We start from the raw sequence: 14,831 nt of genomic DNA on the forward strand, positions 1-14,831 counted from the left end.
CTGTGTAAATAAAGTGTTGGGCACACATGCTTATCTGCGGGTTCAAAGCTCTTCTGTTGGGGAGGAGAAGGGAACCTACAGACTCTGTGTTGATAGCAGCTAATAAATTTGATAATGGGTTTTTCAAACCATAAAAATATTACCCAAGACTCAGTGTTCTGGGCCCAGGGACTGTGTGTATCGTGTTCTAATCTATAGTATGTGTTTACTAAGGAGACTGCATCCCCTGCTGTCCTCATTGGTAGAGGCTGTCTCTGCTCCCTCCCCATGACCCTCAGGGCCAGGAGGTGGTGTGCTGGTCGCTCAGCTGTGCTTCAGCTTCCAGATCCTCTCCCTCCTGCTGTGTGGCAGAAACCTGGGGCCACTGCAAGCTCCCCTGCCCCCATGCTCATTGCTATCTTCTATCATCACCGTCAGAACCCCTGTTTACCATCATCCTGGGAGACGTGGATGTCTACCCAAATGACCCATCTGGTTCTCTGTCCTCACTCTCCTTGACTTTCTCCTCTCCTCTCACTTTTGCCTGCAAGCTACCTTTTTCACCAACTCCCTCGGTCCCATCCTGGACCTATCCTCAGCAGAAGTGATTTGGCCCCTGGAATCAGGCTTCCTTCCTCCACCGTGGTCTCACCCTCCCACCCCAAGTTCACGTTTTACACTGCAGTGTGGCAACCCATTTAAAGACACCATTAAGCCACCCCATCCTTAATTCACTCTGATGGCGTCTCAGTGTTCTTAGCATGCAGAGCGGAAGTTGTGCTGCGGCCCACCCAGTCCTGTGCGAGGTGGCCCCTCCTATTCCTCCCTGGAATCACACTCCCCCTGTTTCTCTCATCTCCAGTAACAGCACTCAATACATTTTCTTTGAGAATTTCTAAAGAGTGATAATTGCTACTTGATGTTTCTACTGTTATTTAACATGGCACAAAACAAAGTTGTATCAACTATTCCTACTGTAGTGCTACTTCACAACTCACATATATTAACCCATTTAGACAGTGAGGAACAATAAAACATGGCATGATGTAATTTCGGCACAAAGAAAGGTGCTAGACCTGAACTATCAGCAGAGTTTATGTTGATAAACACTTCATCATCTGAAACTATCCTGTAGACAGGGGACCTAGCTCTCAGACTTAGGCCACAGTAAAACCTATTTCCCTTGTGCTCTGATTAGGAACCGCAATAATTGGCACAAAGTAGCCATTTTAAAACCTTTCCCCAAGAGTGATTCTTTTTGACACAAGAAAGAAATATTCTGAAGTTCTGAAAGTTTAAAAAATACTTTTTGGATGCCAAGTAATTTAACTAAGAGAAATGAAGAACCTTGGAACTATTCTGTATGAAAATATGTTTTCTGAACCAGCATCAATCCTGGATTACTTTCTGTATGGAAATCAAAAGTCATATGGGCACTGCTTAAGTGGCAGGAGGGACACAGAAGTGTCACATGATCTGCTGTATATTATGTTAAGGCAATTAAATAAAACACAGGCCATGATTCATTCTGATTGAATCAATTAATATAGCAGCACATCAAACACTTAATGAATCGCTTTATTGGGAGAGCAACTCGATTCTAAAAAGCTGCTCCTATTTATTTTTAGATGACCCAACCCAAGAAGTCATCTAGAATTTCCTGTTTTCCTTCTTTTACTCTTGGATTCAAATGATTGTCATTTTTCACATGTGCAGCTGTTATGAACCCCAATGCTAATATTCCAACGGAAGAGAACGATGTGAAATGATCACAACCATGCGAGACCTGCACACTGCCTCATCACACCCCGGTTCCCAAGACATCCACGTAATGGATGCGTGGACACACACAGGACTTTATGTTCAGAAAAGATGCCACGTAATTAAGTTTCACTTAAGCCTAGGACGTCACCTTTTTAATGATCAAAGCTATATTTTAAAAATACCTCTTTTGCCATAAATCCTGGTATTTTTCTCCTTAGTTGGATGGGTGATGTGTTTTTTCTTTGGAACCACCAGGACCTGCCTTCCTTTTCCCAGCCAGCACCCCTGTGCAACCCTATAGAACACTGCCAAGTTTTCACTGAGCCTATACAATACATAAATATGATTTGGTCTAAAATGTGTAATAGTCCAGTGCATAGTGGTTGATTACTTCCCCTGGCCCTTCCTGCCCTACCCTCACTTCCTGCTGTTTTCTTACATAAGCGAGCACACATGCATCTCCCTCCGTTGAGGGAATTCAAACATCTGCAAAAAATGTTCACTGTGCTTAGTTTAGCCGGAACGGGCACTTCTGAAGAATCACCTCGAGTCTACATTGTGAGTGTTCAGATCCTAGTGCCATTATCTTGATCCTAGAATAAACAACTTTAACGATAACACATTGCTACTATCAGTCTGAACGATCCCTTTAATAACTCTATAAACACTGAGAATTCTCACGAATCCTCTAATCTCACGAGATAAAGATGGTCCATGGCAGGAACAGACTGAGTAAAAACTCTAGTTTAATAAAGCTACGCTGGCTACTAACGTTCCTTTAAAAAATAAGGGTAAGAACACATGAACCAATTAAACACAATACAGTTTATCAGACAAGGATAGGTATCTGGACAAGAGTTAATGTCTTTTGCATTCATTATGCCAGCAGTAGACTCTCCTGTGGTAGAAGGTGCCCTGGGGAGTATACTGGTTAGTATGGACCAGAGTTCTCTTCTTAGAAGGTGCACATTAGTAGTTTATAACATTACTCATGCTCAGCTCCCCTACAGACCAACGGGATCAGATTTTCTGGGGTGGGGGTCTGGGCACTGGAATGTTTAAAGGTTTCAAAAATTATTCTGCTATGTAGTCAGGGGTAGGGATCACTGCCATTTTCATGTCCTTTTCTTCAGTTTGAGGTAAACATTTGAAATGTCTGGAGATATTTTGGTTGGGGGCGGTGCTACTGGCATCTAGTGGTAGAGACCAGGGATGCTATTAAATATCTCAGACAATGTACAGGACAGCCTCCACGAAAAATAATTATCCAGTCTAAAATGTCAGTAGGCCCAAGGTTGAGAAATCATGCTCTAAGGGAAGTAAAACATTGGCTTTCCGTTCTTTAGAATTCTTTAATCTCTTTTTAGTCCAAGAACCAGATGTCATGACCCTTTAGGCACAGTTCAAGATATGGGTGTAGAGTCTCGGATCAACGGTGTGTCTCGGTCTTGTCTAATACTTATCACAAAGCATTTATTTTTATACCTTCAGTTTCATTGCCTTTCATTACTTTTCAAGCAGAAATTCGATCATTAGATAAAAGAACTCCAAGGTGAGATATATGGCTTTCCTGACTCTACACTCATTCCCTATGTCATATAAAATGGAAATACATTCACATGACCACACCATTCAGCAGTCATTTCATATGAAACCATAGAAACAAGCCACAGAAAGATGTACTGGGTTAATGAGGCCCAGGTGTCCATTATGCAGGCTCAATGAATATTAGTTAAAAATGACCACAAATACCTCTGAAAGAGTGGCTAAGCTATCGGTTTCCTGAATAGATATAGAAGGGGACAGTATGAAGAGAGTCAACAATTCCCAAAACTGTACACAGGGCAAAAAAATAAGCGTGCTGTGATCTAACATTACAACGCTGAGAATGTCCCATCTTCAGTAGCCACGAGGGTGAGACTGTTTCTTTCCAGTAGTCATGGTGGCGGAATCCAAACTCCTTCTCATTCAACTAGCCCTGCCTAACTATCTGGATTTGCCAGACAGCTGGTTAGCGTTAGAGATGCTATCCACGGCTGCTCAACCTGGTTTTCCTTATGCATTGCTGATTGGCTAGCATCATAATTGGAACCATAAGCTTGGCAGAAATCACTTTTTGCTCAAACCAGTCGAACTCATCAGTTCAGTACAGGGCCACTCCAACAGCCTTCAATGACATTCCATCGTAGAAATCCAGTTTACATAATAGAGCTGAACCACATAACTCAATGCAATTCAAAAACCCCACCAAATTCAACCATTAGGCTCCACGGGAGACGCATTTGCTTTAGTTCATTCTGTCCTTTACCTCTGTCTTTGTTTTTCTCCTTCCCTAGTGAATCCAGTTTCTTTCTCAAAGATTTCTTTCGCTTTTGTCCATCTGTAAATATTAAAAGAATGAAAAGTTGTAAAAACAAGCATATAGCTGACATTTCACATTATGAATAACTACATCTGAGCAAAAGCATGACTTCTCACTTTACTCAGAATTTGGCATTTTAAACAGAGTAATGGCCCTGAAAATACGTGAAAATCCTTGACTTGGGTTGCACACACAACCAGAATCTTGGTGTATGCCCTTAAATTGTGTTTCAATCATGGGAAGTACAGGAAACCTACCTCCTTCAGAAGTCATTTAGTTTTGACACTCAGATATGTTTGCTTTTTCTCTTACATGAGTCTCTTCCTATTCTTCATGTTCACGCAAACCAATCTTATCTCGAATAAAATCTCCATGAGAGGGGAGCCAACAATACATACGGCTTTGATATTCATGAGCTAGCAGAGTGTAACTGGATAAGGAAATGAATTCGGGGTCCACAGAACTCAAACCTAATTACTGCTGCACCATTTACTCATTATGTGACTTGGCACAAGTCTCAGGGTCCTCATCTGTAAAATGGGAATTTCGTGGAGCTGTTGTGAGAATTAAACAAAACAATGCATATAAAGTGTTTAATGGGGAGCCTGACACATTCCAGAAATTCAGATCTACTTTCTTTTGGGGGGTTTCATAGTATTCCATAGTATGCCTCTACCGTAATTTAATTAACCATCCCCCCCCACTGATGGACATTTGGGTTGTTTCTACTTTTTTACTAGAATAAGTAAGGCATTTATCCTCTTAGCATCTTGCACTTGCAACAAATGTACTTAACTGGTTAACTCACCAAATGATATAGATACCCCTCATATCAGTAACCAGCTGCAAATGAATTCCTAGGATATCATCGTAAAACATTGGCAGCCATCATTGCAAGGATGTGTTTTGGAATAACGCAGCTGTCAACTTAATGTGTGGGAAGCGCAACTCGGGAACCCACACCGCTACCAATCAGGAGAAATGCAGCCCATGCTGCAAGGAAACTTATGTGTAAACGGGGGATTAAGAATTGGCTTTTTTCATAAGATACACTTAAAAGTGTAGTAAAGAAAGAGATTCAGCCCGATAAAACTTAAAGGCAAGACTCTGATTATCAGGAAAAGACAGACTAAGCATTCTTCAACAGAAATGAGGGTTCCTGGGATCCTCGTGTGGCTGCAGATGTTCCCAACGCCTCCTCTCTGAATTTTTGGAGGCAAAAGACATCACAACATAATCACACTCAATCCCTCCTTCCTTTCAAAAAGCAAAGCAATATTTTTAACGTGATTCTCCTCCCATGAAATGGAAATCGTTCATAAGAGTCTTCACTCTTGCAGTCGTGAGATTTGTATAGATGAAAATTATGTAAATCCGTTGTGATGTGGCAAAGAGCCGTCAGTCTCTTACATCATGTGTACGTTCTTACCTTCAGTGTCTAAACGATGATCTCACCATAGGGCCTTACGTGGCTTGTTACATACAGACAGACATTGAACATACTAACTGCACAAGATTCTGATCTGTTCTTCAGATAGGACTGACAGGTATTTTACTTTGTAATACTTTGTTCATCACTAGTTCATATAAACAAATATATTTGACTATAACAAGATCATATTTCTTCAAAAAATTCTATCATTCCTTCATTTTAATATTTAGTTGACGCAGAAGAATAACTAAACCATATATTAAAGCTTAAGTGCGGTGGGGGAGACCATCAAGACGGTGGAGGAGTAAGATGTGGAGATCAGCTTCCTCCCCACAAATACATCAGAAATACATCTACATGTGGAACAACTCCTACAGAACACCGACTGAACGCTGGCAGAAGACCTCAGACTTCCCCAAAGGCAAGAAACTCCCCACGTACCTGGCCGTGTGGCTGACAGGGTCTTGGGGCTCCAGGCGGGTGTCAGGCCTGAGCCTCTGAGGTGGGAGAGCCGAGTTCAGGACCGGTCTCAGCCACCGGAGACCTCCCGGCTCCACATAATATCAAATGGCAAAAGCTCTCCCAGAGATCTCCATCTCAACAGTAAGACCCAGCTCCACTCAACGACCAGCAAGCTCCAGTGCTGGACACCCCATGCCAAACAACTAGCAAGACAGGACCACAACCCCACCCATTAGCAGAGAGGCTGCCTAAAATCATAATAAGGTCACAGACACCTCAAAACACACCACTGGACACAGTCCTGCCCACCAGAAACCATAAAACAGGCACTACTCCCCTCCACCAGGAAGCCTACACAACCCACTGAACCAGCCTTAGCCACTGTGGGGCAGACACCAAAAACAACGGGAACTATGAACCTGCAGCCTGTGAAAAGGAGATCCCAAACACAATAAGTTAAGCAAAATGAGAAGACAGAGAAACACACAGCAGATGAAGGAGCAAGGTAAAAACCCATCAGACCAAACAAATGAAGAGGAAATAGGCAGTCTACCTGAAAAAGAATTCAGAGTAATGATTGTAAAGATGATACAAAATCTTGGAAATAGAATGGAGAAAATACAAGAAACATTTAACAAGGACCTAGATGAACTAAAGAGCAAACAAACAATGATGACCAACACAATAAATGAAGAAATTTAAAATTCTCTAGAAGGAATCAATAGCAGAATAACTGAGGCAGAAGAACGTATAAGAGACCTGGAAGACAAAACAGTGGAAATAACTACCACAGAGCAGAATAAAGAAAAAAGAATGAAAAGAATTGAGGACAGTCTCAGAGACCTCTGGGACAACATTAAACATACCAACATTCAAATTATAGGGGCCCCAGAAGAAGAAGAGAAAAAGAAAGGGACTGAGAAAATATTTGAAGAGATTATAGTTGAAAACTTCCCTAACATGGGAAAGGAAATAATCAAGTCCAGGAAGCACAGAGAGTCGCACACAGGATAAATCCAAGGAGAAACATGCCAAGACACATATTAATCAAACTATCAGAAACTAAATACAAAGAAAAAATATTACAAGCAGCAAGGGAAAAACAACAAATAACAGACAAGGGAATCCCCATAATGTTAACAGCTGATCGTTCAGCAGAAACTCTGCAAGCCAGAAGGGAGTGGTAGGACATATGTGAAGTGATAAAAGAGAAAAAACTACGACCAAGATTACTCTACCCAGCAAGGATCTCATTCAGATTCGACAGAGAAATTAAAACCTTTACAGACAAGCAAAAGCTAAGAGAATTCAGCACCACCAAACCAGCTTTACAACAAATGCTAAAGGAACTTCTCTAGGCAGGAAACACAACAGAAGGAAAAGACCTGCAATAACAAACCCCAAACAATTAAGAAAATGGTAATAGGAACATACATATTGATAACTACGTTAAGTGCAAATGGATTAAATGCTCCAACCAAAAGACACAGACTGGCTGAATGGATACAAAAACAAGACCCGTATGTACGCTGTCTATACAAGACCCACTTCAGACCTAGGAACACATACGGACTAAAAGTGAGGGGATGGAAAAAGATATTCCATGCAAATGGAAATCAAAAGAAAGCTGGAGTAGCAATTCTCATAACAGACAAAACAGACTTTAAAATAAAGACTATTACAAGAGACAAAGAAGGACACCACATAATGATCAAGGGATCAATCCAAGAAGAAGATATAACAATTGTAAATATTTATGCACCCAACATAGGAGCACCTCAATACATAAGGCAAATGCTAACAGCCATAAAAGGGGAAATCGGCAGTAACACAATCATAGTACGGGACTTTAACACCCCACTTTCACCAATGGACAGGTCATCCAAAATGAAAATAAGGAAACACAAGCTTTAAATGATACATTAAACAAGATGAACTTAATTGATATTTATGGGACATTCCATCCCAAAACAACAGAATACACTTTCTTTTCAAGTGCTCATGGAACATTCTCCAGGATAGATCATATCTTGGGTCACAAATCAAGCCTTGGTAAATTCAAGAAAATTGAAATAGTATCAAATATCTTTTCCGACCACAAAGCTATGAGACTAGATATCAATTACAGGAAAAAATCTGTAAAAAATACAAACACATGGAAGCTAAACAATACACTACTAAATAACCACGAGATCACTGAAGAAATCAAAGAGGAAATCAAAAAATACCTAGAAACAAATGACAATGAAAACACGATGACCCAAAACCTATGGGTTGAAGCAAAAGTAGTTCTAAGAGGGAAGTTTATAGCAATACAATCTTACCTCAAGAAACGAGAAACATCTCAAAGAAACAACCTAACCTTACACCTAAAGCAATTAGAGAAAGAAGAACAAAAAAACTCCCAAAGTTAGCGGAAGGAAAGAAATCATAAAGAGCAGATCAGAAATAAATGAAAAAGAAATGAAGGAAACAATAGCAAAGATCAATAAAACTAAAAGCTGATTCTTTGAGAAGATAAACAAATTGATAAACCATTAGCCAGACTCATCAAGAAAAAAAGGGAGAAGACTCAAATCAATAGAATTAGAAGTGAAAAAGGAGAAGTAAGAACTGACACTGCCGAAATACAAAGGATCATGAGGGATTACTACAAGCAACTCTATGCCAATAAAATGGACAACCTGGAAGAAATGGAAAAATTCTTAGAAAAGCACAACCTTCCGAGACTGAACCAGGAAGAAACAGAAAATATAAACAGACCAATCACAAGCACAGAAATTGAGACTGTGATGAAAAATCTTCCAACAAACAAAAGCCCAGGACCAGATGGCTTCACAGGCGAATTCTATCAAACATTTAGAGAAGAGCTAACACCTAACCTTCTCAAACTCTTTCAAAATATAGCAGAGGGAGCAACACTCTCAATCTCATTCTACGAGGCCACCATCACCCTGATACCAAAACCAGACAAAGATGCCACAAAGAAAGAAAACGACAGGCCAATATCACTGATGAACACAGATGCAAAAATCCTCAACAAAATACTAGCAAAGAGAATCCAACAGCACATTAAAAGGATCATACACCATGATCAAGTGGGGTTTATACCAGGAATGCAAGGATTCTTCAATATATGCAAATCAATCAACGTGATACAGCATGTTAACAAATTGAAGAAGAAAAACCATATGATCATGTCAATAGATGCAGAAAAAGCTTTGGACAAAATTCAACACCCATTTATGATAAAAACCCTCCAGAAAGTAGGCACAGAGGGAACTTACCTCAGCATAATAAAGGCCATATATGACGAACCCAACATCGCTCTCAATGGTGAAAAACTGAAACCATTTCCTCTAAGATCAGGAACAAGACAGGCTGCCCACTCTCACCACTGTTATTCAACATAGTTTTGGAAGTTTTAGCCACAGCAATCAGAGAAGAAAAAGAAATAAAAGGAATCCACATTGGAAAAGAAGAAGTAAAACTGTCACTGTTTGCAGATGATATGATACTATACATTGAAAATCCTAAAGATGCTACCAGAAAACTACTAGAGCTAATCAATGAATTTGGTAAAGTAGCAGGATACAAAATTAATGCACAGAAATCTCTTTCATTCCTATACACTATGATGAAAAATCTGAAAGAGAAATTAAGGAAACACTCCCATTTACCATTGCAACAAAAAGAATAAAATACCTAGGAAGAAAACTACTTAAGGAGACAAAAGACCTGTATGCAGAAAACTATACGACACTGATGAAAGAAATTAAAGTTAATACAAACAGATGGAGAGATATACCGTGTTCTTGGATTGAAAGAATCAACATTGTGAAAATGACTCTACTACCCAAAGCAATCTACAGATTCAATGAAATCCCTATTAAACTACCAATGGCATTCTTCACAGAACTAGAACAAAACATTTCACAATTTGTATGGAAACACAAAAGAGCCCGAATAGCCAAAGCAATCTTGAGAAAGAAAAACAGCTGGATGATTCAGCCTCCTTGACTTCAGACTATACTACAAAGCTACAGTAATCAAGGCAGTATGGTACTGGCACAAAAAACAGAAATAGAGATCAATGGAACAGGAAAGAAAGCCCAGAGAGAAACCCACACACATATGGTCACCTTATCTTTGACAAAGGAGGCAAGAATATACAATGGAGGAAAGACAACCTCTTCAATAAGTGTTGCTGGGAAAACTGGACAGCTACATGTAAAAGAATGAAATTAGAACACTCCCTAACACCATACACAAAAATAAACTCAAAATGGATTAAAGACCTAAATGTTAACTATAAAACTCTTAGAGAAAAACATAAGCAGAACACTATGACACAAATCACAGCAAGATCCTTTTTGACCCACCTCCTAGAGTAATGGAAATAAAAACAAAAATAGACAAATGGGACGTAATGAAACTTAAAAGCTTTTGCACAGCAAAAGAAACAATAAACAAGACGAAAAGACAACTCTCAGAATGGGAGAAAATATTTGCAAATGGAGCACCTGACAAAGGATTAATCTCCAAAATTTACAAGCAGCTCATGCAGCTCAATATCAAAAAAAACAAACAACCCAATCCCAAAATGGGCAGAAGACCTAAATAGACATTTCTCCAAAGAAGATATACAGATTGCCCACAAACACATGAAAGGATGCTAACATCACTCATCATTAGAGAAATGCAAATCAAAACTACAATGAGGCATCACTTCACACCAGTCAGAATGGCCACCATCAAAAAATCTACAAAAAATAAATGCTGGAGAGGGTGTGGAGAAAAGGGAACCCTCTTGTACTGTTGGTGGGAATGTAAATTGATACAGCCACTATGGAGGTTCCTTAGAAAACTAAAAATAGAATTACTATATGACTCAACATTCCCACTACTGGGCATATACCCTGAGAAAACCATAATTCAAAAAGACACATGCACCCCAGTGTTCATTGCAGCACTATTTACAATAGCCAGGACATGGAAGCAACCTAAGTGTTCATCGACAGATGAAGGGATAAAGAAGATGTGGCACATATATACAATGGAATATTTCTCAGCCATAAAAAGAAATGAAATTGAGTTATTTGTAGTGAGGTGGATGGACCTAGAGTCTGTCATACAGAGTGAAGTAAGTCAGAAAGAGAAAAACAAATACCATACGCTAACACATATAAATGGAATCTTAAAAAAAAAAAAAAGGTTGTGAAGAACCCAGGACAGGAATAAAGATGCAGACGTAGATAATGGACTTGAGGACACGGGGAGGGGGAAGGGTAAGCTGGGACAAAGTGAGAGAGTGGCATGTACTTATATATGCTACCAAATGTAAAATAGATAGCTAGTGGGAAGCAGCCGCATAGCACAGGGAGATCAGCTCGGTGCTTTGTGACCACCTAGAGGGGTGGGATAGGGAGGGTGGGAGGGAGACGCAAGAGGGAGGAGATATGGGGATATATGTATATGTAGAGCTGATTCACTTTGTTATACAGCAGAAACTAACACACCATTGTAAAGCAATTATACTCCAATAAAGATGTTAAAAAATTTTTTTAATTAAAAAATAGAAACTGGTAAGAAAAAAAAAGGTTAAGGGATTTATTTGTCATAACCAGTGGACAGATCCTAAATTTCAAACAAGTTGTCAAAGAACCAGAATACATGTAGGATAGGAGACATTTTCTTTTTTTCTTTTTTTTTTTTTTGCGGTAGGCGGGCCTCTCACTGTTGTGGCCTCTCCCGTTGCGGAGCACAGGCTCCGGACGCGCAGGCTCGGCAGCCATGGCTCATGGGCCCAGCCGCACCGTGGCATGTGGGATCTTCCCGGACCGGGGCACGAACCCGTGTCCCCTGCATCGGTAGGTGGACTCTCAACCACTGCGCCACCAGGGAAGCCAGGAGACATTTTCTTTTAAGATACAGTAGAACAATTTTTTAAACTTTTTTTTGTAACTAGAGGATGTATGATATATGTAGATGTGTATAAATATAAATGTACAGTGTAAGTATTAATGAAGAAGTCAACTGTCACATAACCAACAGCCAAGTTCAGATGTAGACTACAGCTAGTACCTGAGGAGTCCTCTGTACGCCTCCCTTCCTGTCACCCCTGGTAATCTCTGGACTGACTTTTGCAGTATCAATTATCTGCTTTCCTTTATAGTTTTACCATCTATATATGCATTTAAAAAGAATATAATTCTGTTTTTATCAAATCCGTAGAGATGGAATCATACTGTAGGTATTCTTTCTTGCCTCATTTATTTCATTCATCCACACTTCCTAAAATACACCCTGTTGAGGCAGGTGGCTGTAGGTGATTGCTATTCAGTGTTTTCTTGAATGAATATACCACAGTTAATTTTCCCACTGAACTGTTGATGGAAATTTGAGTTGTTTCTAGCTTGGGACTATTAGGAACAATGTTTTTGTTCATGTCTTCTTATGTACAAAAATCTCTCCGAGACAGCAGTTCTTAAAGTGTGGTTCTAGCACTAGTAGCATCAGTATTACTCGGGAACTCGTTAGAGATGGGGATTCTATGGTCCCACCCCAGACCTACTGAATCAGGAACTCTGGGGTTGGGGCCCATTGAGCCCTCCAGGGGATTCTGGTTCACACTAAAGTCTGAGAACCACTGTCCTAGGATATATATGTAGAAGGTGCACATCCAGGTCAGTGTGTATGTAATCCTAGGCTTTTAGGAGGTAACAATGAACTGCTTTCCAAGTAGTTTTCCTGATTTATACTCCCACCAGTAAGAGAGTTTCCGTAGTTCCACAAGGATACTATGTATTTCAAACTCCAAAACTCTAAACAATATCTTGAAGCCTCCTTATAGGAAAAATATGATCTTTGTGAATATTGGTCTATCATAAAAAATGCTTAGCTATTTACGACAAATATTATACTTTCACTTAATTAGATAGAGGTGAAAGTTATTAATAGGCAACTAGACAAAATGATGGATGATGTGCAATAATGTGTAAGGAGGCACTGCTTTAGCCATTTTCTCATTTAAAATCCTCAGGAAAATTAAAAAAAGAAAATAAATAAAGTAAAATCCTCAGGAAAAATGACCAGAGCTGTGCAATAAAACTAGTCACTCCTCTTCTCCCCTGTGATCGATCAGTGGTTTGTTGATTGAGTCTCCAGTTTTTGAAGAATGTCTTTGGTTTCCACAGAGCATAGAGAACCTGCTCAAGAGACTGCCATATTATGTGCTTGCAACCATACAGAATATTTTGTGTTCAACCAGTTCCTCGGATGCCAGTAAGTGGGTTAAGGGCCATTCCATCTTTTAAAGAAATTCAAGCTTCCTAACTGTCCACACTGCACAGCAATGTTTTTATAATGCAAATAGTGATGAGTGTATGCTTACTAACTGCTCTCAGAGTGGGCACTGTCTTACGGACTACAGAGACCTGTAGAGAAAAGTGGGGTCGCACGTCCTGATCAAAGCCATCTTGGAACAAGCCCTTGAGGACTGCCCTCCACGTGCCTGCTGGAGACCACATCCTAGATGGGAAAGCCCACAGACATACACGACACAATAGCAGATGGCAAGACAGCAAGCCTTCCGCATGCGAGTGACCACAAAGCAAAGGAATCATCGTTATGGAGTGCGGTTAATCTGGCCATCTTGGGGGAGGCCAGTACCAAACAGGGTCTCCAGGAGGGCTGACAACAAGAAAACATTAGCTTGCTCCCCTAGGACAAGGCTTTTCACGGCCTCACTCGCTGTCAGCTAGTGTTCCAGTTTAAGGCTTGTAGGTTTCTCTACCTAGACGACAAGCTGTCTGAGGGTAGCACCATGTCTCCTAGGCTTTTGTCTCCCTCCAAGTAAACAGCACAGGGCAAGGCACGCCATGAGGAATTGTCAGCACTGTCCATGGCCAGAAGTCAAACGGAAGTTTTGGGTTGGTTCCAAAGAGAACCCAGGACCACTGAAGTACACAAGTCCTAATTTTAATCAGATCGGATCAGATTCAGAGAATACAGGTTATTAAACAGTATTCCACATTAAGTTGATTCTAGAGATAACGGTGATAAAAAATATTGTCCAAAGAAAGACTTGTTTTTGGTGATAGATGGAAGAGTCAGGGTTACTTTGGGGGCACGGCTCTTGCCTGCAAGGGGGCAAGAAGAAGCTTCCTGGAATACTGGGAATGCTCACTGTCTTGATCTGGTTGTCGGGTACATGGTCCGTGCATATTAAAAACCCACTGAGTCGTACGTGTGGACATTCATATTTAGGTACATTACTATATATATGTTATTCCTCAATAAAAATAACAAAAGACTTTGTCATTTTTACAGAATGGCACCAACATAAAAAGTGCTTTAACTGAATGGGGCTGAAAACTCAGCAAGAAAGTCCTGCAAAAGAAAGTTCTCCCATGTCTAACTTTTTAAAATATCTGAACGCCCATGATCTCACCCAGCTACCACAACTTCCCTGCGACACTGGCACACAGGAACAATGACGCGCTAGTGGGTTTTGAGTATGTATCAATACTAGAAGCTTAGTATCTATGACCTTATTACATCCTCACAGCAGCTCTACAAAGCCCAAACTATTATATTTTGCTCTTTTATAGATGAGGTTAGGAGAGATTAAGTAACTTGTCCAAGGGCAGAAGTTGGTAAGTGGTCAATTTAGAACTTGCACCCAGGTCTAGCCAACATCCAACTGGTGCTCTTAACCTCTACCTGTGCTGTAGGGAAGAACGTGTGGTGTCTACTTGAGGGAAGTGACATTAAAGACCAGATATAGGGACCCACATGCCCAAGGTAATACAGACTTAGAGAGGAAAGAGA

The 14,831-nt window shown here is 40.3% G+C and overlaps 1 protein-coding gene across 3 annotated transcripts in view; it reads right to left on the reverse strand.

Moving 5' to 3' along the window:
• The window catches only part of ARHGAP6 (Rho GTPase activating protein 6), a 267,749-nt gene that overhangs the window by 51,185 nt on the left and 201,733 nt on the right, over nt 1–14,831 (reverse strand). For all 3 annotated transcript variants that reach the window (XM_033420190.2, XM_049704919.1, XM_033420191.2), the window contains exon 3: nt 4,052–4,123. In XM_033420190.2, the coding sequence (XP_033276081.1) occupies nt 4,052–4,123 (72 nt within the window). The remainder of the gene's footprint in view (nt 1–4,051; nt 4,124–14,831) is intronic.

This window comes from Orcinus orca, chromosome X, assembly GCF_937001465.1.
Source record: "Orcinus orca chromosome X, mOrcOrc1.1, whole genome shotgun sequence".
NCBI lineage: Eukaryota > Metazoa > Chordata > Mammalia > Artiodactyla > Delphinidae > Orcinus > Orcinus orca.